Below are 27320 nucleotides of genomic sequence, written 5' to 3'. Positions count from 1 at the left end.
CTAACTTATGGTGCGGAAGATGTTCTTCCAATAGAACACTACGAGCCGACTCTTCGAGTAATGCTATATGACGAAGAGGCAAACTGGGAAGCCATGCGCCTGGCATTAGACTCACTTCCTGAAAGGAGGGCAATGCTGTCTTGCGCCATGAAATTTACCGTCTGAGAATGACTAGATCATACAACAAAAAAGTACACAGGCGTCCACTCAAAGTGGGGGACTTTGTACTTAGAAAAATGGAAGCAGTTGGAAGGGCTAATGAGTCTGGCAAACTAACTCCCAACTGGGAAGGACCCTACCGAATCTGTGAAGAGGTCAGGGACGGTACCTACCGTCTGGAAACACCAGACGGCCAACCGTTGCCTCGAACTTGGAATGCAGATAATCTTAAGAAATATTTCTTTTGAATGATATAAATAGTCAAGGGCTACTTAATAAAAGTTTGCATACTTAATATTCAATTTTGTACTAAGAGGGGCACGCCTACTAACAAACAGTCGGCTACTCTCCATACTCAGTTTTCATTTTTACCTAAGAGGGGCATGCCTACTGAAAAACAGTCGGCTACTCTCCATGTTTAATTTTTATTCTTATCGGCTACCCTCCTCTTACTTAGCACCTACGTTCACCAAGAACTAACCAATTCCACAAGCCGAATGATCAGTCCAGGCGCCAAGCCAACTGATCCAATCTTTAAACTAATACGACCTGTCCCAACATCATAGCAGGCGTCCGGCGGCATCCCTCCGGATGAAATTCGTCGCAGAGAGCAGCTCCCTTTTGGGTGGAACATTGCTCTATAAACTAATTACACGGCACCTATACGACTGTCCCCAAGGGCAACCACATAGCCGTTTTTGAGACAAGGATAACTCTATCACTAACCAAACCAGTGGTAGCAGTTGGCATCTGAGTCAGATGACCGCCTGTATTACTTGGGATAAATGCAGGGGGTACCTCTTGAGTTAATAGCCAACAAACATTGGCGAATCAAAAGGTTCAGCCGGCCTCCGCCGCCTGGTACCTTTACTACTCAAGCAGGAGTGACGGCGACTGAGTAACACCAAAGTTAACTCATAGTCACTCTCTCAAACTTAGTATGGAGCCTAAAAGGTATGAGTCGTCCGCCTGTTTTTAGCAAACAGGGGCTCTTAACCACTACTCCTGCTAGGTTAACAACCTATGAGTTAAAAGCCAACAAACATTGGCGAATAAAGGGGAACAACCGGTACCCACCGCTTGATACCTCTACTACTCAGTTACTTGGAGACTAGGTAACAATCATGTTTACTTGGTCACTCCTTAAAAATTTTAGTATGAAACTAAAAAGGTGTTCATATAGCACCTGTTCACACTAGATTTAATATGGCGGGAAACAGTCGGCCTAGACGGCCTAAAGTCTCTAGCCTAAAAGCATGACAAGTAGGAAACATATTTCCTACTTGGTTAAATTTTACAAATGACAGGACCGCCTGCCTAAAGGGGTTCCAGTCTTTAAAATGGTTCGAATACCGATTGGATAAATGGCCGACTGATCGTCTAGCCTGGAAACAGACAACCAGTCGTCCAGGGGCATAGGCGGCGTGACTAACTATCCGTACATGTTTGCAACTATCGGCCATGTAAAACAGTCGGTATAGTGTACAATTGGATATCAGAATATTCAATACTTAAACAAATTTGAAGTAAAACAAAAAAAATTCATTAAAAAGAAGCCGGTCATTAAAGACCGGCAAAATATTCAGAGCCCCGGCCCCCTGGCCGGGTAAATACAAATAAACGGCACGCAGGCCGTGGAAAGAAGACATAAAGCTTAAGAAGGGGGCAGATCTTCAATATTAGCAGTTGCCGCCTGGTCAGCACTCTTCTTGCTGGACTCGGCTTCAGCTGCATCCTTCTTTGATGCATTACCCCCAAGCGGCACAAGCACCACTACCGGCTGCTCCTCCTCCTCCAACGCCTCTTCCTCAGCAGCCGCCAGGATCTCTTGATTATATCTATCAGAACACTGGCGGTACGTTTTTTCCCATGAGGCAAAGTCGGCATTGGGGAAGAGGCGGCCCCAAGTCATGCGCTGGATTTGAGCAGAGTCTTCCATCATCTCCCGGACCAGCTCTTTCTTTTCTTGCTCGGCCTTTTCCAAGAGCTCCTGAGTAAGACTCTTCTCCTGGGTCACCAGGCGTACTTTTACGCTCGCCAAGGATTTCTCCAAGGTTTCGTATGAGGACATCTTTTGGCGAAGAGGTCTCAGCTCGGCCTTGAGGTTGTTGATGGTCGCCTCCAGCTCGCTATTCCTCTTCTGGGCCGCCTCTAACTGAGCCCGGATAGCGACGGTAGCCTGCGCCTGATAATAAAGAATATCAATGGTCAGAACTTCATTTTGGGCAATTTGAAACATTGCCTTATCACAGTCAGAGGCGGCCATAGCTTTTGCAGCCTTTACCTCTTTGTTCTTCCGGTCAAGAGGCTTGCGAAGGCCGTTCACTCAGAGCAGGGCCTAAGTAAAAAGGGGAACATGCGTCAGTTTCCAAACAAAAAAGAAAACAGGCGTCCTGGAATTCAAATACTCAAAAATATGCTAAGTATACCTCAGCAAGGACCCCTGCAATCCCGTCTAGTTCAAGGGTGCCGACACCCCTGACCGCCTCCCTTTCAGCTGGAGGAACGGCCTTGATCATAGACTTGGCCACCTCGACCAAGTCAGGCTCCTGAGGGCCGGCTGCATCAAGCATAAACAAACGGATTAGACCTAGTAAAGAAGGGAGCAAGTCTAAAATTTACAAGGATAATTTCATACTTCTAGGTGGCCCAGCTGGAGTTTTAGAAGAAGTGGCCGGCTGTTTCTCAGCCGCCACATGTTTCCTGGCAGAACCAGGAGAGCTCGCAACAGTCGTCCTCCGGGCCTTGGGGTCCGGCTGTTGGGAAGAAGAAGCTCTTGGAGCGCCCGTCTAAAAAAGAAGAAAAGAGTCAGTATATGCATAAACACAACTCCAAAAAGAGGGTGAAAGGTTCGAAGCCCACCAAGGGTGCCCCCTTGTTGGGGGAGTCGGTTGAAGACTGTTGCATGATGGAGGCCCGCAACATGGCCGCCGCAGTCTTGGAGGCGGTAATTTTGCTCATGGCGTCCGCTGCAAAAACAAATAGCAAAGTTAATAAAAGTCATAACAAGAAATGCATGGAACAACAGAGTATTCGACAGGCCGGCTACCTCTTGAGCACCGACTGCTGAGGCCACAGGCGGCCAAAAAGTACTCGTCGTAGAGCCATTTGAAGCTCGGGACGCAGTGCAGGGGTACTTGCTCTCGTACCCCTGAAGTAGAGTTCACCTTCGACTCTACTTTGAAGAGTCCTTTATCTAGGATCTCTTTCTTAGCCTTGGGGGGAACAGGCGGCATGCTGCGGCTGCCTGCAAGAAGGGGCGGATTCCTGTTCCACCTGTTGAAGCGCTTGTTCAGCTCTGTGTCTGAACTCTCAATGATAAGGAAGGTGCTCCGCCAGTCCTTCCATTTGTTTGCTTTACCTCTCTTCATGAGGTAGCCCCTGTGGCTCGTCAATTGATACCAGCCGGTACCGCCTGCCTTAGGGGTCCGGCTGAGGTAGTTCATGTGGGCGAAAGCCTCGAAGTTCGGCTCCACCCCGTGCAGTTCGCACCCGGCCACATAGCCGAGTACGTTGACCCAGGAGTTCGGGGCTAACTGCCATAACCCCAACTCATACCCATCCAAGATCCGCTGAACAGCCGGATGTAGTGGGAAGCGCAGCCCAGCCTTGATGGCCGCCTCGTAGCAGCCAAAGCAGGCGCCATCATAACTGGTACCAGCCGGCCAAACGACTATGTCTTCTGGATCCGGCACGAACACTAAAAAGTCGGGGCCCATTGTGTGGTTTGCGATAAAGCTCTCCACTTTCTCTTGCATGGCTGTGATCCGGCCCCGAGGTACCGTGCAGTAGTAGGGGGTATTTTGCTCTCGGTGAGAGGCGGATGGCTCCGCCCAATCGTCCCCCTTCTCAACTGCGTGAGAAAGCCTCGCCTCTTGCAGGCGACTGTTTTTCTCTTCTGTGTCCAGAGAAGCATGGCCAGAAGATCTAGACTCGGAATCGTCCTCTAACGAGTCCGAAGAGGACGACTCCTCCCGGAGGGGCCCGCCTCCTCTCCTTTAAAAGGAGCAGGAGAGAATGTAGAATTGTCAACTGTAAAATGGGAAGGGGTCACTTTGACTCCTCCCTCAGAACTGCCGGCTTTCAAGCCGCTTTGTTTCACTTCCACATCTGGCGCCTGGTCAGATGTTTCACTAATCGGCACCCATTGGGAGGAGCCGTCTGAGTTTGAGATCCTGGCAGTCTTTTTTGTTCTGGCCATCATGCTCTGCATAGACACAGATACAGTCGGACTTTGTATAAAGGGCAAAGATGGGTCCAGAAAAGGGCAGGCGACACTCCTAGTCCTAGATTCAGCCGTCCCCGGTGACCGGCTGATCACTAACCTAGGTCGTGTCGTGTGCTTCCGTGGTGCCATTTCAAAAAAGAATAAAGTAAAGAGAAAATTAAGAGTAAGAGAACCGACGGTTACCTGAACGACTGACGATTGATGAAGTTCTGAAAATCCTTTGCAGTCGGCTTGTCAGAGCAGGCGGTAGGCAGAAAGGGTTCAAAATGTCAGAGCAAGTTCAGGGGTCCGAATGTTCTCTCACAAAGTTTTCAAGTGTGAAAATGACCGAAGTCAACACTCCTTTATATAGGCGAAGTGAGAAGGCGAAGGGTCACTTCCAGAATTCAAAATTTTGGCGGGAGAATCTCTCGGCCTCTCGCCGAGTGACACCTGTAGCAGGTCGTCGCCTGTTACAGGGCGATACCTGTCACAGGTAACACGTGACCAGTCACGTTCCACCTGTGAGGGGCAAATGATTAGGGGATTTTTCCCCACCAATCACCATCTGACAAGTGGACCAATCAGGTTCCGCCATGTGTCCGTCACATGGGCCAATAGGAGCCTGCCACGTGTCAAGCAATGATCCGTCCACTATGGACCAATTACGACACGACACGTGTCCTTCCCATGACACCTGGGATAACCGGTCACCTAGGCCCAACTTCCGTGGGAAGCCCAATCAGCCCAAGGTTAACCTAAACCTAGATTGGCACGTTTCCCGAGGTTATAAATACCTCCCTTAATCCTCATTAAGGGAGATTACGCAGATTACACACATTAAACTCTCTCACCTAGAGAGACCCAATCACTTTAATTTCCGCATTAATTACTCCTTAATCAAGTACTAACTTGACTGTCAGAGGCGGATCTCCAATCATCCGGAGCATCCGTTTGTTTTGCAGGTACAGGCGTCCGGTTCCAGTTTCGGAATTGTAACTCTCCCGCAGGACATCAGAAAACCCCGAAACAATTATTATTATTATTATTATTATTATTATTATTATTATTATTATTGTCATAAAAGCTTAAAAGTATGAAATGTGGCTTTATATCATTAACAATATCATTAGACATAAACTGAACTCTTATGAACTAAACTCTAATTAATCTGATGAGAACAGACACTAACCCACAAATATAATAACTAACCTTTTAATTAGGCCTAATAACCCACATATCAATTCAATTCGTTCCACACCTTGTACTCTTGTAGGTACTATATAACGTTTCACCAAATATACATGTCCAAATTCTAATTTACATTACACTATTCAATTTTTCATAATAATTTAGTTACCCAACAATAATTACACCTATTTTGAAACCACCATAATGGTAACACTTCCTCCATTTATATGTCTACCATTAACTCATATCACCAATTCAACAACGATCACATACCCACCATTTCTTCTCAAATGTTTTCAATTCTATACTAAAACACAATTCATCATCTAACAGATCTACAATAATTAACTTTTCTAAATTCACTAATTGTAATCTACATTCACAAACTCTTTTCATTCTCAAGTTCTAAATCACATATTATACAACTAGTCTAACAATTAAATTAACAAAATTGACCAACATACACCATAACATTTTTTTGTCATTTATATCCATAAATACAGCAAAGAATTTGATATGAATTTTTAAAATAAAACATTCTTCTTTTTTTATACAAATATATTACATATACTCCTAAAACACTATATTTTCATACTAAAATAACACAAATGATGCATTACATAATTTTTCTAAACAATTTCAATACTACAACAATACATGGTTGTCGTCGTCTCTTTCGCTTGCTCACCGACACCTTTTATTTCACCCTCTGTTGTTCTACACCATCTTATGTACCACATCAGTGTATGATTTCGCCGAACATCAATTCATACTCTAAACCACATCAATTTTTCATTACATCGAACCATTCGTCCCTTCTTTTACTCTCAACCACCTCACTGACCTTATAGCCACCATCGTCCACTGTCGTCTTTAAGTCACCATCGTCCACCCTCGCCTTAAACACACCGTCGTTCTCCTTGAAGCCACCTTATTCAGCTTAAACCCACCGTCGTTGACCATCGCCTTAAAGCAAGCCACCGTCGTTGACCCTCGCCTTAAACCCACCGTCTTCGATCCTCACCCTTAAGCCACCGTCGTTGGCCATCCTAAGTATCTACTCGCAAATATTCATCCCAAAACTACAATTATTTTCAAATTTTGAATTTGAATTTCAAAATTTTCTTTTCAAAATTTTTCAGAATGAAATTTTCAAAACAATTGGGGTGGGAACAAGTGGGCCAAGCTTATCAACCAATAAAAACATTTGTCTATGTGGGGTATACATAGACTATGTCTATGTGTACCTTTTTCGTTTTTTTATACTTACAACACACTTTTTATCACGCTTATCGATGAGGTGATTAAACTAGGTAAACAAATGAATTAAGCTATGAAATTTAAACCGTAGCAACTTATTCCTTTCTTCTTATAGGTATTAAAATTTTGTATTTTAATTTATTCGTTTACCTAGTCTAATATCTTCCTCAGCATGCGTGTCAAAAGAGTGTTTTGTAACTCAATAAAAATGGAGGAAGTATGTACTAACAAAATTATTTCAATAATAAGGAAAACGAAAAGGGGTTCAAAGAGTAATTGATAAGTACTACCTCCACCCTTTTTTGTTTGTAGTTTACCTCATTTGGGTAAAGTAAGTTTTTAATTTAGATTTGAAGGAGTCAATGGGAGGGAAAAGTGGTGGGATCAAGTTTGAAGCATAATGAACATGCCAGTAAAATTGTGGTCTCCTGTGATCATATGACAAACTTTGAGGAACAAACGTGATACTTCGTAGAAAATAGGGCAAACTAACTAGTATCTTTATCTTTGTCATAGATACAACACTAGCCGTCTAAGTGCGCCCAACATTTTTTTTTAATCGGTGTGACCCTTCTATCAGTTTTGCTCATTCCAAGAATACAAAATAAGGCTAAACCAATAATATGAAAACAAAAAAAACTCGAGAACATACAAACATTAGAGTATACCCAATGGATAATCCAAAATTATTGATTATTATATAGTTTGTTTCTCTTTCCACTCATATATGACCAAGTCACATGACCAATCATGACCAAAGACTCCCAATGGTTGCTCAAAATAACTTTTGTCATGATTTTCTCTTACCTACTTTTACCATACAAATACCCATTTCCTTCTTCCAATAATATGTAGCCACTTGTCAATTATGTCTCACAATCCTACAATTTTACTTCCTCTAATGGCAGAACCTTCATTAAAGATCTCGTACTAATAAAGGTCATAGGTATAACATAAGTTGCACTGGCGGATCTTGATAACTTTCTTTTGGGGGCCGAATGAAGTTTAAATTTCTAAAATTAAATCAAGGTAGGCACTTATAACAATATAAAATAATCTAACCGTAGTTATAAAGTATTACTCCATATTAAAAAAGAAAAAAAAAAAAAGCATTGTAAACTACAAGTGTCAATTTATAAAATATCATGTACAATTAGAAAGTACAATATGTGAAATGTCATTGCTAAGGTGTTGTTTGGTTTACATACAAAATCATGGGAATTGGAAATTCCTAGGAATTGCAAAATGAGTAAGTTGTTTGGTTGAATGAAATTTGGTGCAATGGGGGAAGTAGAACTTCTTAGGAATTTCCAAATCCCACAAAATGTAGGAATTTAATTACCTAGTCCCCCTAGGTAAGTTGAAATTCCTATGGGAATTAACTTCCCTCATTACTAACCAAACAACTTTGAGAAATTCCGTGAATTTGATTATGTAATTTATTTCCCATATATTAGAAATTCATGGGAATTTTCACTTCCTATGTTAACCAAACGACCCCTAAATCTCTAAAAATGAATATTATTGCTTATATAGGATCTAGGAAGGAAAAAAAAAAGATTTGTATTTTGCAAAGTTTTATTGAGATGAGTCAATTTGTCATCAGTCAAACTCATATTGAAAATTGTGCAAGTAAAAACAAATAAAGGAAATTAGGAATATGGGTAAAGTGTTTTCAGATTTTTTTATTGTGTTGGGCTACAAAATTGGGCCTTTTGTTTTCTTTTTTAGTTTGCTTCTTAATAATGTTTGGATCAAATTCTAAGGGGGGCTTAGTTCTGACCAGCCCCTTAGAAGATCCGCCCCTGATAACTTGCTCATTTTTCAACCAAAATATATGCATCTGTTATCAAAATGTTCACAATTCAACATATAATCATATGAGACAAACAATTTCAACAATTTAGGAGCATCATTTTATTTCCTTTTATCTATGGTAAGTTACAAAGAAAATACAATATAATGTATCATATGATAAAAGGAGTTGTATGTATTGATTTTGTAAGTAGATCAATGTTGTACGGATGGAAATTTATTCGTGAATATATTGCAGAGTATGTTTTTAAGTACACTTACGAGTAAAAGTATATATCTTCTATATCTAATATAAACAGATGAGAAAATTTTATTTGAAATACCTAATCATATTTTTTTAAGAAATGAACAAATTTATTTAAATAGTTGAATTTTTCTATACTTCATATTTTCAAATATGAGAGAGTAGAACATTAGATAGCAAAATTCCAGACACTAGGGTTAATTTCTTGTACCCCTTCCTTCAAAAAATAAATAGTAAAAAAATAATAAAAATATATATATTTTTCGATTCTTGTATTCCTAATTTCCTAGATATTAGGAAAAACCATTTCGGGAGGGAGAAACGACGAAAGGTGGGTTTGTATCAACTCCTTGCGCCACTGCCGTTGTTGCTAGGATCGACCAACATGATCTTGAGGAAGAATATCAGAGAAGGAGAGGAGAGAGAGAAAGGCAGAAAGAGAAAGAGAGAGAGAAAGAGTGAGTGCTTGAGAAGGAAAAGCGGCTGCGAAATAATCTTAATGTTTTAAACCCTAGCCGCTTGATTTAGGTGTAACGGACTTTGTATTTGCCCGTTACAAATATCCACGATTCGTAACGAACATTTTTTTGTTCGTTACAATTATTAATTATTCGTCACGGGCATTTATTTTCCCGTTACAAATGAGTTTTTTTCGTAACGGTCATATATATGTTGCCCGTTACAAATACTCTGTTTGTAACGAATTTCATTATTCCTGTTACAAGTGAAGTTTTTTCCATTAGTGGCAATTTGCAACACCCACATACCACAGTTTATAGTCCTTAAAAATCTAAGGTTGCAATTTGCATCTAGTCACATTACAAATTTACTTGACCTTCCCGTGCAAGTTGTATACATCATAAACCATTGTACATCCTCCTTGACACTTTTCACATACTTAAAGTACATACAATATATATATATATATATATATATATATATATATATATATATATATATAGTAACAAGTACTCTGTAACAGAGAGTGAGGGATAACCTCATGTGGTTAGAACTCCTCTCTAGTTTTTAGAAAATTTTGAAAAATTAGAATTGATTCTCATCATCCGTCCTTATGACTCTTTAGATAAAAAAAAAATACATAATCCGTACCAACTTAAATCGAGGGAGTAACATTTGGTGGTATACCGTAGGTTCGTCAAAATAAAAAAAATCGAGGGAGTAGTAACATTTGGTGGTAGACTGGTAGCTCCTCAAAACTTACAAACAACCTTAAGTTACAACAAAAAATAATACAAGTAAACTGGTAACTACCAAAAAAATAAAAGACTCAAAAGTGTTAGACTTAATGATTTTGATGATGACACAACCTAACTTATTTCCAAACTAATAAGAGTTTGATTGTTTGAGAGTGTGATTAGTTGCAATGGCCAGGAGAATTGAGTGTCTTATGAAGATTCCACGAGGAACAAGAAAACCAGGAACAAAGTAATCCAAAAGAGAAGAGTTCCCTTACAGGAACCGGTGCTTTAGAAATGAAGACTAGAGAAGAGAAGTTTCCCCTCAAGGAACATAAGCTTTAGAGTGGAATTGAAGCTTCGCCAGAGAAGAGAAGTTCCTTCCAAGGAACAGAAGCCTCAGAGTAGAAGCTTCAGTAGAGAAACATGAAGACTAATATATTTTTATATTTTAGGATTTATGTAAGTATAAGGATAGGATTACATTTGAAATATCTGTGTGCAATTGAATTGGTCTAAAAAGATAATATGGTGCAAGCATGTTTTTAGGAAAACAGTTAGTTTATAACGTTTATCTATTTTTAACAAAAAACATTTTATTTTGTTTTATTTTCGAAATATTTTTTTACAAATAAAATATGATTTCAATTTTCCCAAAACTTGCGGCCTACTCCCCATGATCTCTTCCATATCATGGTCTTACACATTAAGGAGTTCATGCCCTTAATTTAGGACATGTTCTTTCTAGTTGGTTGGAGTAGTGGGGTTGTGGATTTGCTGCACAAAGAGGTTTTTCCCTAACGGATTTTGGTCTATAAATAGCTATTGATTTCAGTTGGAAAAACTCACCCTTGCTCAAATAGATTTCAATCTTTGTTTTCCTGAATCGAGTCAAAAGTCAATTCCACACTAGAGAAATATAGTGTTCTAATGTCCTTATGCTAGAGTTAATCTTTTCGAGTTATATTTTGGGGAATTGGAAAGTTTGAGTGAACTTCTGTTTGGGAGAAAGAGAAGTGAGAAGAGAAAGAGAATTGAGAAATTAAAGAGAATAGAAAGAGAAGTGAGAAATTAAAGAGAAGAGAAGAGTAACAGGTTGGGTGACTTATTCCTCATGGCTTTGGGTTCATTGAGGAACTCAAAGTTAGAGTCTTTAGTTTCTAATGGGTCCATTTTCCCAATTCTAGTGAAGATTATTTTCCTAAAATCCCAAGTGGTCGTGATTTTTCTCCTTAATTAGGGTCAAGGAGTTTTCCACGTAAAATCTCTCTTGCACTTTCAATTCCTTTAGCTTACTTATTTTTATTTTTGCAAAAAGTTTGACAAATCTGTCATACTACATTTCAACCCCCCCTTCTTGTAGTATTCATTGAAACAACAAAAAGTGAATTCTCTCATGGGTCATGATATACCTCTAGCATAAAAACTTAATCGCAAGATTTGAAGCTTTCTCATCAAACTCAAAACCTGCAACATTCAGTAAACAAAACCCATATTCAACCAATCTCACCAAGTAGAAAGAATCAAATTTTAAGCAAATTCCCAAGTATGGAATATTATTTTCTCTAGCATACTTTGAAGCTAGCTAGTATCATTCCTCCGATTCCATGATCACCAAATCCACCCGGGACCAGCACACATGAACCACTCTAATCTTACAGGAATTGTATTCATGCTAAGGAGTTACATTTACCAGACAAAATAATTTATCCTTTAGAAATTAATGAACATCAACTTGTGGAACAATGAGGAAACCTGAAAAAACAAGAAATTTTGAAAAAGAAAACACAAGATTAGGAAATTCTCAAGGACTTTCCAGGGTTGCTGTAATCGTTTTTTACACCAACAAAAGAGATAGCCAGCTTTGAGAATTTTTGATACCCTGATTCATGTAATTTCTCATAGCAAAACGTTACTATTGTAATATGTTCAAGTCAATTTTCGAAAAATCAACAAGATACGATATTGTTTAATTATTTCAAGTCAATTATCCAACTCTTTACATACAATGTTGAACAATTCAGAAACCCAAAATTGGACAGACCATAATACTATGAACATCCTGATTCAACCCTGGCTGCAAGAATGAGAACTAGGAATTAATCCTTTAGCGAAAATCCTAATTAAGAAAGAATGGAACCCACGAGAATGGGATTAATTAAGATGGCAATGGAAACAAATTTATAGAGAGAGAAAGGAAGAAAGAATTTTAGCAGGGAAGGAGATTAATTTCATTTATGGTGAATTGATTATAATCTTAAAGGCATATATTCATAGATCTCATTGAGCTATTACAACCATATACTACTAACTGAATAGAGTTTAGTTACAAAATATTCCTTCTGTTTAGCAAAAAAAAGGAGGGCATTCCACCTCAGCTTGCTAGCTCAGCATTCCCAACTGCTTTCTTTTGCTCTATTATGCCTTTCTCAATTGACTCTTCGACAGTCACATTGATTGTATGGACACGGCTTTCATGCCTGGGAATATCAACATGTAAAAAAAATCATAATCATGAACAAATTAGGTATGGAGTACTATAGTATAGAATAAATCACAAAAAAACACTAATGATCAAATTGAGAATTTACCATCCAGGAGCAATTTCATATCAGCTAAGATAACAAATAAAGCGAAAATGAATCCTGGCCACATTCTGTCGATTTCTTCAAACAAGGCCTCACGTCCTTTTTCGTTGAGGACAAACTTTTAAATTGCAAGACATAAAAAAATTCAGTAAATGACTATTAAATATTATTAAGGCATATTCATAAAAGAGAAAGGCAAAAAAAAAAAAATCATATTATCTGCACAAGGATATGAGCATAAACATTGCGAACAAATCGCATATAATCCAAATGATTATAATAGTTATAATTTACGTTGTTGTTAACTACACCCTGATTATGCACATCATCAATGTATGTGTGGCGCTTATATATATCCGTCCAGCAAATAAAGGTAGCCGAAGAAGAACTGGAGCCTGCTTGATGAGGAGATGGAGAACGCGCTGATGATGGAGAGCCTACTTGAGAAGGTGCAGGGCCAACTAATGGGGAGCCAACAGCCAATGTAGAACTAGAACTCACATTAACGGGAGATGGGACTGAGCTAATCATATTCAAATTACGCATAAGTTGGTGTCTAAATGTCTGACGCGCAACAGACCGTAAGTTTTAAAACTGATATGATGATGTTCCCGATAGATGAGTTGGTAATTTTCCTTAGCTTTTAAAGATATAAAAACTTCACCCTCCGTAATACCAAACATATATAACACCAATTTTTTTCCCTTCCATAGCAAAACAGAGGGTGCTCATTAAAATACCCGTAGGCATTGCTGAATAACAATTAAATAACTAATTTACAAGACGCCAACCCGATTTCAAATCATTTAACATTACTTTACCTCGGCATATCATGACATTAAACACCGACTCATCATTAAATATAATCTTTTATAACATCCTTTGTCGATTGAGAAATTGCATACAATCTAAAATCACTTTCAATTTTTTTTACTTAGATTTGAGATATATACCCACTCTCACTCCCCATTCCACCTCCGGCTCTTGTCTGAAAGGGAATGAATTGTTTCACGTTATTTGTTAATTAATGAATTATTTCACGTTATTTGTTCATTTACGAATAGTTCATATATAATTTGTTAATAATTTATATATTGCTTGATGTTATTGTTATTGCTTTATCACGCCCTTTCTTGCAGGTTTAAAGAGAATTTGTTATACTAGCATGATATAAGAAAATATGAAGCAACCTAAACATGATACTAGAAAGCAATAAATAATATCCTAACATGATACTAAGAATTAATAAAATAATCTAAGCATGCTTTATATATCAAAAAAACAATTATGAAGTAATCTAATTACTTACTTTGATATTTCGTAGCTCTTTCTATCATAACAATACACACGTTGGTAACTTTGAGAAAATATTAAATCAAACAATTAATTTAAATAATTAAAATAGGGATTTGGGACCAAACCCCTTAGAAATTGTCAAGCTTTCACGTCTAGAGCGAAGACACCTTCGAGTTTAACTAGCTGTATCTAATTCTCGTGATAGACGTATGATATTTTTAAAAAGGCTAGTCTTAATTTGAGAGAGAAAAATAAGCTTCTAACTTAGAGAGAAAGAGAATATATGATGATTGTTGATTAATGTTGGTGATTTTAAAAACAGGGAATATTGACCCTATTAATAAAGAAAAAACAACCATAAATGATAGAAAAGAATCAGAATTTTAATCGGAGTAAAATAGGTTCTGTCGCGATGTGAGTTAGCATTTGTTGTTCCTAAGAAAGTAGTCTTGCTGCACTGCTGAAAGAAACAACTATGATAATATGGGATGAAGCTTTTATGGCGTATAAAGAGAATATGGAATCATTAGATTTGTTACTTCAGGATTTATGTGAGAATAATTCCTTATTTGGTGGTAAGCTTGTAGTGTTTAGAGGGGATTTCTGCCAAATGCTTCCAATTGTTCTACAGTTGATACAACGAAAAGCAGTTCAAGCTAGAATTGTAACTTCGTACCTGTGGTCTAAGTTGCAGAAGTTTAAGCTCGCAAAAAATATAAGAGCTCGAGCTGATCCTAAATACTTTGCATTTTTGTTATCCTTGGGAAATGGTGAGTTATAACAAGTTGAAAATGGAAATGTTCCAATCCTTGTTGAAATATTGAGGCTTGTTGCAATGGAGAAATATCATGTTGAAGAAATCATGGCAGCTACATTCCCAGAATTTAAGGCAGGGGGATTTGGAAGTGATATCTTCACTAAAAGGGCTATAATTACACCAATGAATGATGACGTAGATCTGATAAATTCAGTCACGATTAAAGAATTCCCAGGAACGCCTATAGTTTATAAAAGCTATAACAATATACTTGATGAAATGTGCACTGTGTATCCAATAGAATTCATAAATAAATTATGTCCGGGTGGAATAAGTCCTCATTAACTTGTGTCAAAGAAGGATTGTCATGTGATTTTGCTTCAGAATATACTTCCTTCTACTCGTCTATGTGATTGATGTTGGACAGTATGCTGGGAAACATGTGTTTATACACCGGATTCGACTAAGACCGTATGCTTCAACAAAGTACCCTTTCCAATTTGAAAGAAACCAATTCCCAATCAAAGTGAGCTTTGCAATGACCATAAATAAATCTCAAGGGCAAACCCTAAATCAAGTTTGTGTATACCTTCCCCAACCATGTTTTTCTCACGGTCAGCTGTATGTTGCTCTTTCTCGAGCAAAAAAAACTACCAAAATAAATGTGTATACTGCAAAACCACCAGAGCAATATATCGAGAATTACATGCACTAAGAACATTCTTTCTTATGATGTCCTCCTATTAGCTGGTATTATTCATGGATCCTGATATTTATAACACTTCGTATTTCAGCAAAGGTATATACATTCATCTAACCTAAGAAATTAGATAAAGTGTTATTCTTAATTACATTAGCGTTTACTAAAGTCTGTATCAAATTATGTACCAGGTGAATTGGCATTGGTGCCTCACAGGTGTGCATTTTTGTAGTGTCATGGTTTCAATGTTCAGCTGGGGTATGGAATTTTACTACCAATAATTCGAGCAAGGACCCTTAGCTTATATATTTGAAATGGAATAGCATCTCTGGACATGAATTTTGTGACAAGATTTAAAGAGAAATAGGAATTTGATACTATTTCTTCTTAACATATTAACTGATCATCTTTGGTAAGGCCATTGTCTTTTGTATTTAGATTTTAATCCAGTGGTTTTGAATTGTTGACAAGATTTATTGTGAATTAGTGAATGTTGCATAATGGTAATATTGTTGAGAAATCTATGGTAAATACTTATCAATGTGAGATATTTTCTAAATTTATTCCAAAACACATTAGCACTACTAGCTAATACATTTTTCAGGCCTGTGTATTGATCTAAATTGGACTAAAATGGTGCTGCTTTTTCAATGTATAATCCCCCCCCCAATAAAAAGAAAGAAAGAGAAAAGATAACTGCAAATAAACCTAGGAGAATAAGGGGCTCTTTTACATGAACAATATTACGTATGACTATGTATATAATTTTCTTTTAACATACCATGGCAAGTATATTGTTATTGTGTTTTGTTTATTAAGTTTTAAAATTAAGTAGATAGCTTTATAAATAAGTGCTTATTTAAAGTGTCCTTTACAAATCTACTTTTAACTTAACCTATGGTACAAGTACTTTAAATTATGTACTTTTTTCCTTATAGGAAAAGACAACATAGTGCAGTCACTTCATTTTGTATTGTTGCTAGTTAAAAGAGCTAAATCTAAATACACACTATTGACTATATGTACTATTACTTTATTGCTTATGAAAGAGCAAAAAATCTTGCCTTTTGCTTTACACAAGCTATAGCAGTATGGTGCTACAGTACCATATCCACTGTTTTGTGCTTCTGCTTTCATATGCAGTCTAACTGCTACCTTTGTATTATGTACCAACTATTGGAGACTGAAAGTGCTTGGAGATTGAAAGTAATGTAGGATCTTGGCCTCACATCTCCTTTCGATTCACCTTTTCTAAAAAATGGTCAACTTTTATCTGTTGTGAAGTGAACTAAATAATTGCAATCAGGGTACATTTACCCCAAAACCATATAATCTGCAATATCATGATTCATAAACAATGATTTACTCTTTTCTGCAATGCCTCTTGAAATTGCAAGTATGTTTTGTAACATTGTGGAAATCCTAGACCTTTTTCTCATCTTCCATGCTTTTGGCAAGCAATTTTGCCTCTTTGGTCTTACCCTTCTCAATTTCTCATTGATGATAGGAAGTAAATAGTAGAAGAAATGTAGAGAAATTATCGAGAACTTTTGATGAACCTAAAGTTGATTGGTCATGATAGTTCTGATGTTAGTCTCCATATTCATTATTGTAGACACATGAATGTGTTTCAACAAAAACCAAACCCAGTGATGAGTACCTTTCATGTCATTGATTATCGAACGAGGTGAAATGTGAAAGAGTCTCGTGATGCATTTGTTTTTAATAAAAATACTTCTTTCTGTTTTCGAAAATACTTCTTTTCGTACCTTATTTATGGAAAATGTCCAGTCTAGTTTAGTCTGATCCATGATATGGTTCCAATAATAGTGTATTTGGATGGGGCTTGAAAATTCATTTCCAGCGATATATTATAAGCCCAATTCCGATGAATAATGAGGAAGTTATGGCCAAAATACTAAACTAGGCTCAAACCAGATTTTACCTATGACCCAATGATCGTGTGGAGGGTCTAAAAGATTTATTAGAAGCTTCTATAAGTTTCTAAAAGATCTTAATTACCCTTTTTGAAAAGATAAGATTAAAGAATTTGAAATTGAGTAAAACTTTCCTTTTTAAAGTTCTAATTCTATTTGAATTTAAAGACGTTCAAAGAAGATCAGATATTATTTTCGTGCCTCATAACTTTTACCAAAATCTTATATTATTGGATATCTCTTGAAATTATCTTCCAATGATATATTATAATATTAATTCCGAGATATAACGAAAAAGATATGAAAGAAATACGTTTATCCAAAACTGACACCCTTCCACTATTTTGGCCATATCTTTTATTCTACAAAGATTTTAATTAATCTGATTGGGTTGGAAAGTAGAATTCAAGATCTTTAATTTCCAACGACATATTATACGCCTTATTTGGACTTCTGGAGCAAAAGTTATGATAAAACAAAATCTGCAAAAAAAATATTTTTATCGTGCCGCAATAGTCCTTATCTTGCCGCGTCAAAAGATACTCTATTCCGATTTGAATTCTAATTCTTTTCTAATCGTTTTCGGTCGTTTTTCTCTATAAATAGGGTCGATTTTTCTCGTTTTTTATCATCAACAATCATCTAATTATATTTTATTCTCTCTATCCAAAAGCTAGAAGCTTATTCTTTAATTCTCCCTCTTTCTAAGCCTTCCCTTTTTAAAACAACATTTGTCCATCACGAGCCTTAGACTCACATACCTAAGCTCGAAGTTGCTTTCGCCCTAAACGTGAAAGGTTGATAATTTCTGAATGTTTGGTCCTAAATCCCTGTTTCAATTATTTAAATTAATTGTTTGATATTTTTATTGAAGTTACTAACGTGTATATTATTTTGATAGAAAGAGATACAAGTTAACAAAGTAAGTAGTTTTATTGCTCTATATTTTTATAGAAAGCATGCTTTATATTATTTTAATTCCTAATATCATGTTAAGATTGATGTTTTTATTGTTTTCTAGTATCATGTTTGGGCTTCTTCCTATTTCTTCTATTATGTTAGTATCATGTTAAGGATAAAGCTTTGATCTTTTATCGTTTAGTGACATGCTAGGATTTGTTATTAATCATGTAAGTATCATGTCTAGGATCTTGCTAATATTATTATGCTTTGATGAGATTAAGATGATGATGATGATGATGATGATTGTTATATCAATATTATTATGTTGTTTGATATTACAGTTATTGCTTGATCGTGCCCTTTCTTATAGGTTTAAAGGAAATTTGTACTTAAAATCACGCTTAATAAGATAATTAATAATTTTATTTAGGCTAGTGTGATTTTAATTAAAGTGATCGCCAATAATAGATTTGTTTGTGCATTAATATTCAACCAACATAGATTAAACAGTTTTAGGGTTAATCTAATGATTGTATGTTAGTCAGAAAGCGCACATGAATATAAGAAGAATAAAGGAGAGGTCTATTTAGGGCAGGTTCAATCTCTTTTAGGTTGGAATTGTATCTTTATCCCCGAATATCCAGTCATGGTTTAGGACCACTATAGAGTTAGAGATCTCATGGATTGTGAAGGGGTGTAACCTTCACCATGTGAACGGTTTACAAGTTTCTAAAACTTGTTGACGACACTTTTCTCTACCTTGTAACACCCCAATAATTTTCCCTTTTCCAAACCACTTACTTTAAATAAAAATAGAGGAGAACCATTGACATGTTATCGGCACGTGTTAAAACGTTAAGGCTTTATCAAAGTATTGCAGCGGAAATCCAACTTAAATCTTAAAATAACATAATTTAAAAAACCAATAAGTCAAAGCTTACAAATTGGAACCATAAAGACCCTTATTTAAAACCAAACTAATATTCAAAATCCCAAAACATAATTAAAATAGTAAAACATAAATAAGTTCAACACAAAGAACGAATACTCAAAATCACACCAATTCCTTGACAATGCGTATGTCAAATCCCCGAACTCCGCATCATCAAGCTAACCTGTGCAATACTGCTCCCCAATAATACAAGTGTAATAATTGGATCATCACAGGATCATTGAAAGGCGAAGGCCATGACAAAAAGAAAACACACAAAAACACGCAATCAGCAAATCTGAGTACATACAAGCTACAACGTACTAAACCTAGCATGCTCAACTAATTAAAATAAATAAACATATAACACAGATTAATTAATCAAGACACCACACTTAAACAATTTAGTTGACTCAACATACTTCTGACCATTTCCAAACACTCAACTCTTTATATTTAATATAATTAATTTAGTTTGGAGTAAGCAATAGACGAGGTTGTCCAATCCACCAAATCATTTTGGTCCCAAATGACCATTTAAAATAAAAGTTTAGCGCGATGCAAGAATGAGCGCGACTCCATTCTCACAAAGTTAGTCTAGGATCCCATCTAACTTTCATTATAAAATAAAAATGTAAATACCAAAAGAGAAGAGGACATGTTGATCAAACAAGCCTCGGAAAGCCACGGGCTACCACCGTGTACCCCAACCCATAATTGTCAATACTCTAGAAGTGCACACTTTCTAGAGTTTTATTGCTCATCCATGTTTCACTTTACGTGATTACAAATTTAATTAATAGCCGACTCAATCAAGTAGAACATACATAAAAATCATACATCAATTCACTTTTAATCTTATTTAGGACAATGGTGATCACATCACAAATTGACCTTTAATTTCATTAAACTTCCAAATTATCCAAATTGTTGAACATAGTCAACTCACCTAGCCATTTTGGCTTAATCCACCTTTTCTCAACATACTAACAATTCATGATTGAGTAATAAAATAAAATAACAACCTTGTGGAATAATTAATAAATTCATTCCACTTAAACCATTCAATTTCAATCCTTTAATAATCCAAATGTGGTTAACAAACCGATCCAATAAAAATATGCTTGTATCAACATTCCATACAAACAATTAATCCAATATAATTCAACATGTTTGCATCCATATAATTCCATACAAACATAATCAATTCACCAAAACATGTCTCATAAACATAAGCACATGAATTAATTAAATGTATAACCAAACAATTTTCATCCAAGTGTTCTCTAATCATGAAACTAAGTTCTTTTCTTTGGTACCTAAACATGATACTACTTACAACAAATTAGACATGTACGTACCTCGTGTAAACAATCCTTTGTGCCACTTTTAATCACTTAAAAGTCTCCTAGAGAATAATCATCTCCTAGAAAACAACCAATAATCACAAATTAACACTTAAACAAATTTCCAGCAATATAAATTTGATTAAAAGTTCTTAAAACTTCATTAAAAACATGTTTTTATGCTTAATTAATCAATAGAAATCCAATAGGAACAAAAGCCCCAATTTAATTAGTCATAAGAACCCTAAAATCCCAATTTAAATAAATTGAAACCCTAGGTTTTAAAATTATAAAATCTGAAAATTATAACAACAATTATAATCTAAAATTATTAGTTTAAAACATCAAAAACATGATTTTGATACTAAAAATATAAACTTTATACTATAAAATCAAAACCCAAAACTAATTAATCAAACATTAAGCATAAATGAAATAAAACAAAGGAGAGAGAGAGGGGCGGCAGCCACGGTGGTGGATGGGCTGGTGGGCCGGCAGGGTCGCCGGCGGCGGCGGCAGGGGGGTGCACCGGAGGTGGCTGGGCGGCAGTGGTGGTGAGTGAGGATTTCCTCACGTGAAGGAGAAGGAAAGGGAAAGAAGAAGAAAAAAAAAGAAAAGAAAAGAAAAGGGAAAAAGACGGGAAAAAAATAAAAGAAAAGAAAAATAAAGGGAAAATAAGAGAAATAAAATAAAGAGAAAAGAATTTACTAACCTTTTTGTGTGGGGAAAATTTGGGATGTATGGGGTATTTATAGGAAAGAGAGTGGTGTAGGGCAAGTTGTAAGATTGGGCCTCATAAAATTAATGAGCCAATCAAGTATGTAAAGTGAGATTGACTTTGATTGTTTGGACATGAATTATAGAATGAAGGTATGTATAAAAATTTGTACCAAAATAATTTTCGACCAAAAATTAAAAATTGAAACTTTTGAAATTAAATTCCGGAAAAATACAAATAAATATTATAAATAATATATAATTTCATTTATAATATATTTTAAAATATGGGGGATTACATACCTTCACCTTGTGAACGGTTTACAAGTTCTTAAAACTTGTTGGCGACTCTTTTGCTCTAGCTTTATTCCTTTTAGATGCCACCATACTTAAGTGTATGATCACAGTGGGGCTTAAGTGTGGTGATTGAATATCTTATTTGGTAGTGTTATTCTAATTCCAAGCAGTTATTGACGATCTCTCTAAAAATTTTGCAATGCTTGGTGAGAATAACTAGGAGAGCAAAGGATTGTAGTTAGCTTTGATAGGACATTTAAGTTGTATTATTCTATTCATTAAAGAGTGAAATGCTTCCATTGATGAATATTTAGTTGATGTCACTAGTAGAAAAAATATAATGGCAAGCGGTTCAAACCCCCTAATGGGAAGCGGTTTTGAACCGCATGCCCTTAGGGGGCTTGCCATTTGGGCTTTTAAATGGCAAGCGGTTCAGAACCGCTTGCCATTTGTAGTGAGAGGGCAGCGGTTTTGGCGCCAAACCGCTGCCCATAATGGCTTAAAAAAATAAAATTTAAATTTTTTTCACAGAAATTGATACACAAAAATAAAACATATATATAAAAATATATATTTCCATAATTAGTTGTAATATTACATTATAATTCTTCCTAAAAAAATACATTATAATTCAACACACAAAAAAAAAATTACATTATAATTCAACAAAAAAAAACTAATAAACACTATTAGAAAAAAGTCACTGCCACCACCGTAACCATCACAACCACCGCCACCATCCCACCACGCACCACCGCACTGCCACCAGCCTTTGACCGCCTTCCTTGAAATCAGCTTCAGATTTTCGCCCTAGAAAATCAATTTCACCAAAATAAATCCCAATCAATACCAAATTCAACAAAAATATTCAACAAATCAACTAATATAAACAAATTCGAAGTCAATCAAACACAAATTTCCAGAAATTAAAATATATATATATATATATATATATATATATATATATATATATATATATATATATATATATATATATAAAAACATCATCCCCCAGGCCACCATGACCTAAACCTCATCACAAAATAAAATAAAAAATCTACCAAAAATTGCTTAAAAAACAAAATAAAAGATAAAAAAACATAACATTCCTTGAATTCCATCAAAACCTTGAAATTGGCTTGAAATTTGGGTTTTAATGGTCAAATTCGACCATGAAAACTCTAGATGGTCGAATTTGACTTGAAAACCCATGAAAACCGAATTTCATGAGACCGAGAACGAAGCTCGTCGAAGTTGTTGTTGTTGGTGTTGCGGGCGTGGTTGTTGTTGGTGTTGCGGGCGGTGGTTGTTGTGTGGGCTGAGGAAGAGGAGATCGAAAAGAAAGAAAAAAAAAAGACTCACCATTTTTGTGGGTTGAGGAAGAGGAGCTCGAAAAGAAGGGAATTCATGGTTTAAATACAAAAATTCGCCATGAGAAATAAGGGAGGAGAGAGAAATGAAGGAGATCGAGAATGGAGGGGATGAAATGAGGGAAGAGGAGAGAGAAGAAGAGAGAGCGTGAGCAGGAAGAGAGGAGAGAGAAATGAGCGTGAGAAATAAGAGAGGAGAGATAAGAAGAAGAGGCGTGAGGAGGAAGAGAGGAGAGAGAACCCCTCTTTTAGGGTTTTTTAGCAAATGGCAAGCGGTTCAATGTCCAAACCGCTTGCCATTTACATTTTGGCAAGCGGTTCACCCAAAATCCGCTTGCCATTTGCTTGTTTTTTTTTTTTTGGGTGTTATTGGAAGCGGAATTCAATAACCGCTTGCTATTTGGGGCTTCTCATTACGTTTTTTCTACTAGTGTGTCAACATCTTGATTTATTTGATTTCTTTCTTATTTTCTTTACTGATTAATCTCGTTCAATGATGCAGTGTTTTTTGCCTCATCTGGCTTGTACTTCTGCAAACTTTCAAATACTAGAGGTTTAGAACAAATAAAGCATTAGACTGACATCGAAATGAACTGATTTTCATTAATATAAATAAAATGCAGGCTTTTCTGAGATAAATAGAACCAATTAGCAATTGTATGATATCTAAGTGTAACCGCCCTCTTGGACTAAGTCTGATCTCGTGAGATAAATAGTTGTGTTTTGGATTGGTGCATGTCATGATATCTCATATAGTTACGGGCTATTGCTGGCATGCATTAAATAAGCATGCTTGGTGAAGGTGGTGGAAAATTCACCTTGTGACAATTCCGAACCCTACCATTTAATAAAGATTCTCTTACCTTTCCCTTTATTTACTTTTGAGTTGTTAAGCCTCTTGACATTCTTCATCTTGCTTCTTTATGTCTTTCTATTAGTTTTTCTCATGTGAAAAGAAAAGAGAATGGGGTAGCGCATGCTTTGGCTAAATGTAGTAGAGAGTATTCTGTTATGCGGGTTTGGATTGAGGAATATCCTCTTTGTGCCCTCGCTGCTGTACTACATGAGTTGTCATGCTTTGAGTAACATTAGCTTCAATTCCTCTTCCCGTCAAAAAAAAAAAAAAAAAAAAAAAAAATGGGTGTTTGTTCGGTAGAATCTTAATTTTTTTTTTTGCAGGACATGATGAGGTGCATAAGTACCATTTACTATTCATAGTAATGCCTAATCTAATAATCTTAGTTTATGCCAGGTATTATCATATTGGTATCCACTTGTCCGTAGACATTTCTTCAATATAGTACTCCGTATTACAGTAGCTTGTATTTTTGGATAATGGCCTCATAATGGATGACATAATTTCTTGTACGAACTTCCACAAACAAGATAATATAATATGTAGCTTGATTGATTACCCTCAGTAGTTTTTAGCAGCCACTCAACTACTCAAGCTTGACCATTTCAACATATACAATAGTAATCGGAGAAAATACTAACTCCGTTTCATATTATTTGTAACGATTTGACATAAAATAGAGAGGAAAAATGTGTAATTGTTGCAAATAATATAAAACGGAGGTAGCACAACAACTTGCCCTATATAACACCCTTCCAATTTCACCAAAATCGCGCACATTTTTAATCAATAAACATGAAATCCTACTTAAAATGTGTTCTCATTTTGTTGCCTTGCTTACTAGGAATAATATCAGCTGAGCAATGTGGTAAACAAGCCAGTGGTGCACTATGCCCCAATGGCCTTTGTTGTAGCGAATACGGGTGGTGCGGGACTACCCCCGATTATTGTGGGACTGGCTGTCAAAGCCAGTGTACGCCAGTCGGTCCTAGTCCCTCTGGGTATGTTGGGTCGATTATCACCCCTGCCCTCTTTGATCAAATGCTCAATCACCGTAATGAAAATAGCTGCCCGGGTCACGAGTTTTACACCTATAATGCTTTCATTGCTGCTGCCCGTTCTTTCAATGGGTTCGGCACCACTGGAGATGTTACTACTCGCAAAAGAGAGCTTGCGGCTTTCTTTGCTCAAACCTCTCATGAAACTACTGGTTAGTCATTTAATTTGGTTCATTGCTCATAACTTTAGAAATTTCTTAAAGTTAAGATCTAACCAACACAAAAAAGACTCTTTAACAATGAATTCATAGTCAAACCTTATGCCGAGATTATTAAAATCATATGTGGTCTATTATTTAGGGATATGAATAATCTATAATTATTTTTGCTGTTGGTGGTGGAAATAAAAAAATTGCTTTATTTCTCTATCAAACAGTAATCAATCAAAACCAAAAGTGACATTTATGTGTAATAGTGATGGTTTTTATTTTGGTCAGATCAATTGCTTGTGTTAATGAGTAATCCTATTAGTTTTAATTATTCACAAAGAAACATCTTTTTCTAACCAAGTTGTATACCTATTTAGTTATTCAATTGACGCAAGTCACACAAATAAATGATTATTAAGTATCGAGTGGGTACTTGATGAAACATAATTTTAGTTCAGCAAAAATAATTTAAGGTTAATCGCTTCATACATAATAATGAAATAATATACGAGTATTAAGTGTCGTTTATCAAATAAATTAATGAATTTTCTCGTAAAGTGCTAAACCGTTTATAATAAACGCAATTTTATTGGGTGTAGGAGGATGGGCGAGTGCACCAGATGGCCCATATTCGTGGGGTTACTGTTTTGTTAGAGAACAGGGCAACCCACCACCAGCTTATTGTGACCCTGGTTCGCCATGTCCTGCTGGTAAAATGTATTACGGTCGAGGCCCCATCCAATTAACCCAGTAAGTATAAGCTTTGTTTGCAGCCGACTCCAGTTACAGGATTAAAATGTTGCAACAATATATTATTAAGACAATATAACTATTTTGTTCAATGCAATTGACTACATACATGATCGCTTATATTGTTACATGACTTGTATGTGCAGCAACTACAACTATGATCTAGCAGGTAAAGCCATAAAAGTCGACCTTATAAACAACCCGGACTTAGTAGCCACTGACGCGACCATATCATTCAAGACAGCAGTATGGTTTTGGATGACTGCACAAGGCAACAAGCCCTCGTGCCACAATGTCATTGTTGGAGGATGGAACCCGTCAGCAGCGGATCAGGCTGCAGGCCGTGTCCCAGGTTACGGCGTGATCACTAATATCATCAATGGTGGGATCGAATGTGGTAAAGGCCAAGATCCTAGGGTGGCTGATCGAATTGGGTTTTATAAGAGGTATTGTGATATCTTGGGAGTAAGCTATGGAAACAATTTAGACTGCTACTCACAGCAACCCTTTGCCAGCAACCTTTTGCTTAGTAACATATGGTATACAAAGAACATGTAATAATATCATGATAAAATAAAGTTGGTTTTTACTTGGTTGTGTTACTTTCAGTGTAATAAATCTTTGTTCTCTTGTAACTAATCCATCCTAGGAGTAATTCCATTGGATCTTTTACATGTACAAGTGCATATGTAGTTTCACTAGTTTGCAATAATATTATATCGAACAAGAATCGAGTGCATATGTACAAGTGCATATGTAGCATCTTACATGTACAAGTGCATATGTAGCATCTTGCTGTTGAGCTAACATGGCGCTATGGTGCGGTGCCACAAGGTAGTTGTGGGGCCATGGGGTGCCTTGTTAAACCAAGTTAGAAACATAAGATCTGATAGCTTTCTAATCTAATTTACGAGTAAACAACCCTACTCTAATGAACACCTTTCTAAACTATCATAACCATCTATCATGCCTAATGTCTCAATTTACGATTGGTAAATGGTACTCCCTTCATTTCATTTTATTTGCTCAAGTTTCCCCTTGATTTGTCCCATAATTAAATAGTTATGCAAAATCATTAATATAATCTCACCTTCATTATAATGGTTCATATTGAATTTGTCCCTCATTTACCCCCACCTAAAAATCAATATACTATGTACTAACAAAATTTCAATAAGTCAAAGGAAAAGGGATTCAAAGACTAATTGATAAGTACAACCTCTACCCTCTTTTTTTGTTTGTGGTTTACCTCATTAGGATGAGGTAAGTTTTTATAATTTTGATTGGAAGGAGTCAATGAAAGATCCACAAACGTGAAAGAAAATAGGGCAAACTAACTAGTAAGGGTAGTACCTTTATCTTTGTCCTAGATACATCAAGTACCTAACTCTAGCCTCTCTAAGGGCACCCAAGTTTTTTTTTTTTTTTTTTTTATGCGACCATTTTATCTGTTTTGCTCATTCAAAACATATAAAATTAGGCTAAATCGATAATATGAGAACAAAAACTCGATAACAACTAGCATAACCATTACGAGACAAAGGAATGGTTGGTTAAAACTGGTTCCTAAACAAGTTCTTTTGCCATGTAGCA

At 36.3% G+C, this 27320-nt stretch overlaps 2 protein-coding genes across 2 annotated transcripts; both read left to right on the top strand.

The window, feature by feature from the left end:
• Positions 1-14431: 14431 nt before the first annotated feature.
• On the top strand, positions 14432-16617 carry LOC110706534. Its single transcript, XM_021884451.1, has 5 exons — positions 14432-14726; positions 14814-15001; positions 15461-15512; positions 15605-15629; positions 16557-16617. Exons 1-5 carry the CDS (start codon positions 14432-14434, stop codon positions 16615-16617), a joined length of 621 nt encoding a protein of 206 aa, XP_021740143.1.
• A 7845-nt stretch (positions 16618-24462) lies between these two features.
• LOC110706698 (basic endochitinase-like) lies at positions 24463-26500 on the top strand. The gene is made up of 3 exons (XM_021884653.1): positions 24463-24980; positions 25577-25727; positions 25874-26500. Exons 1-3 carry the CDS (start codon positions 24566-24568, stop codon positions 26283-26285), a joined length of 978 nt encoding a protein of 325 aa, XP_021740345.1. The 5' UTR covers positions 24463-24565; the 3' UTR covers positions 26286-26500.
• Positions 26501-27320: the final 820 nt, after the last annotated feature.

This window comes from Chenopodium quinoa, unplaced genomic scaffold, assembly GCF_001683475.1.
Source record: "Chenopodium quinoa cultivar QQ74 unplaced genomic scaffold, ASM168347v1, whole genome shotgun sequence".
Classification (NCBI taxonomy): domain Eukaryota; kingdom Viridiplantae; phylum Streptophyta; class Magnoliopsida; order Caryophyllales; family Amaranthaceae; genus Chenopodium; species Chenopodium quinoa.
This window is presented reverse-complemented; position numbering and strand designations above follow the sequence as displayed.

Coding starts and splice junctions, on each gene's coding strand:
- LOC110706534 (XM_021884451.1), top strand. CDS start 14,432: ATGATAATATGGGATGAAGCTTTTATGGCGTATAAAGAGAATATGGAA. Junction 15,002..15,460: donor TACTTGATGAAATGTGCACT/GTGTATCCAATA, acceptor TCCTCCTATTAG/CTGGTATTATTCATGGATCC. Junction 15,630..16,556: donor TTGGCATTGGTGCCTCACAG/GTGTGCATTTTT, acceptor TTTCATATGCAG/TCTAACTGCTACCTTTGTAT.
- LOC110706698 (XM_021884653.1), top strand. CDS start 24,566: ATGAAATCCTACTTAAAATGTGTTCTCATTTTGTTGCCTTGCTTACTA. Junction 24,981..25,576: donor AACCTCTCATGAAACTACTG/GTTAGTCATTTA, acceptor TATTGGGTGTAG/GAGGATGGGCGAGTGCACCA. Junction 25,728..25,873: donor GGCCCCATCCAATTAACCCA/GTAAGTATAAGC, acceptor TTGTATGTGCAG/CAACTACAACTATGATCTAG.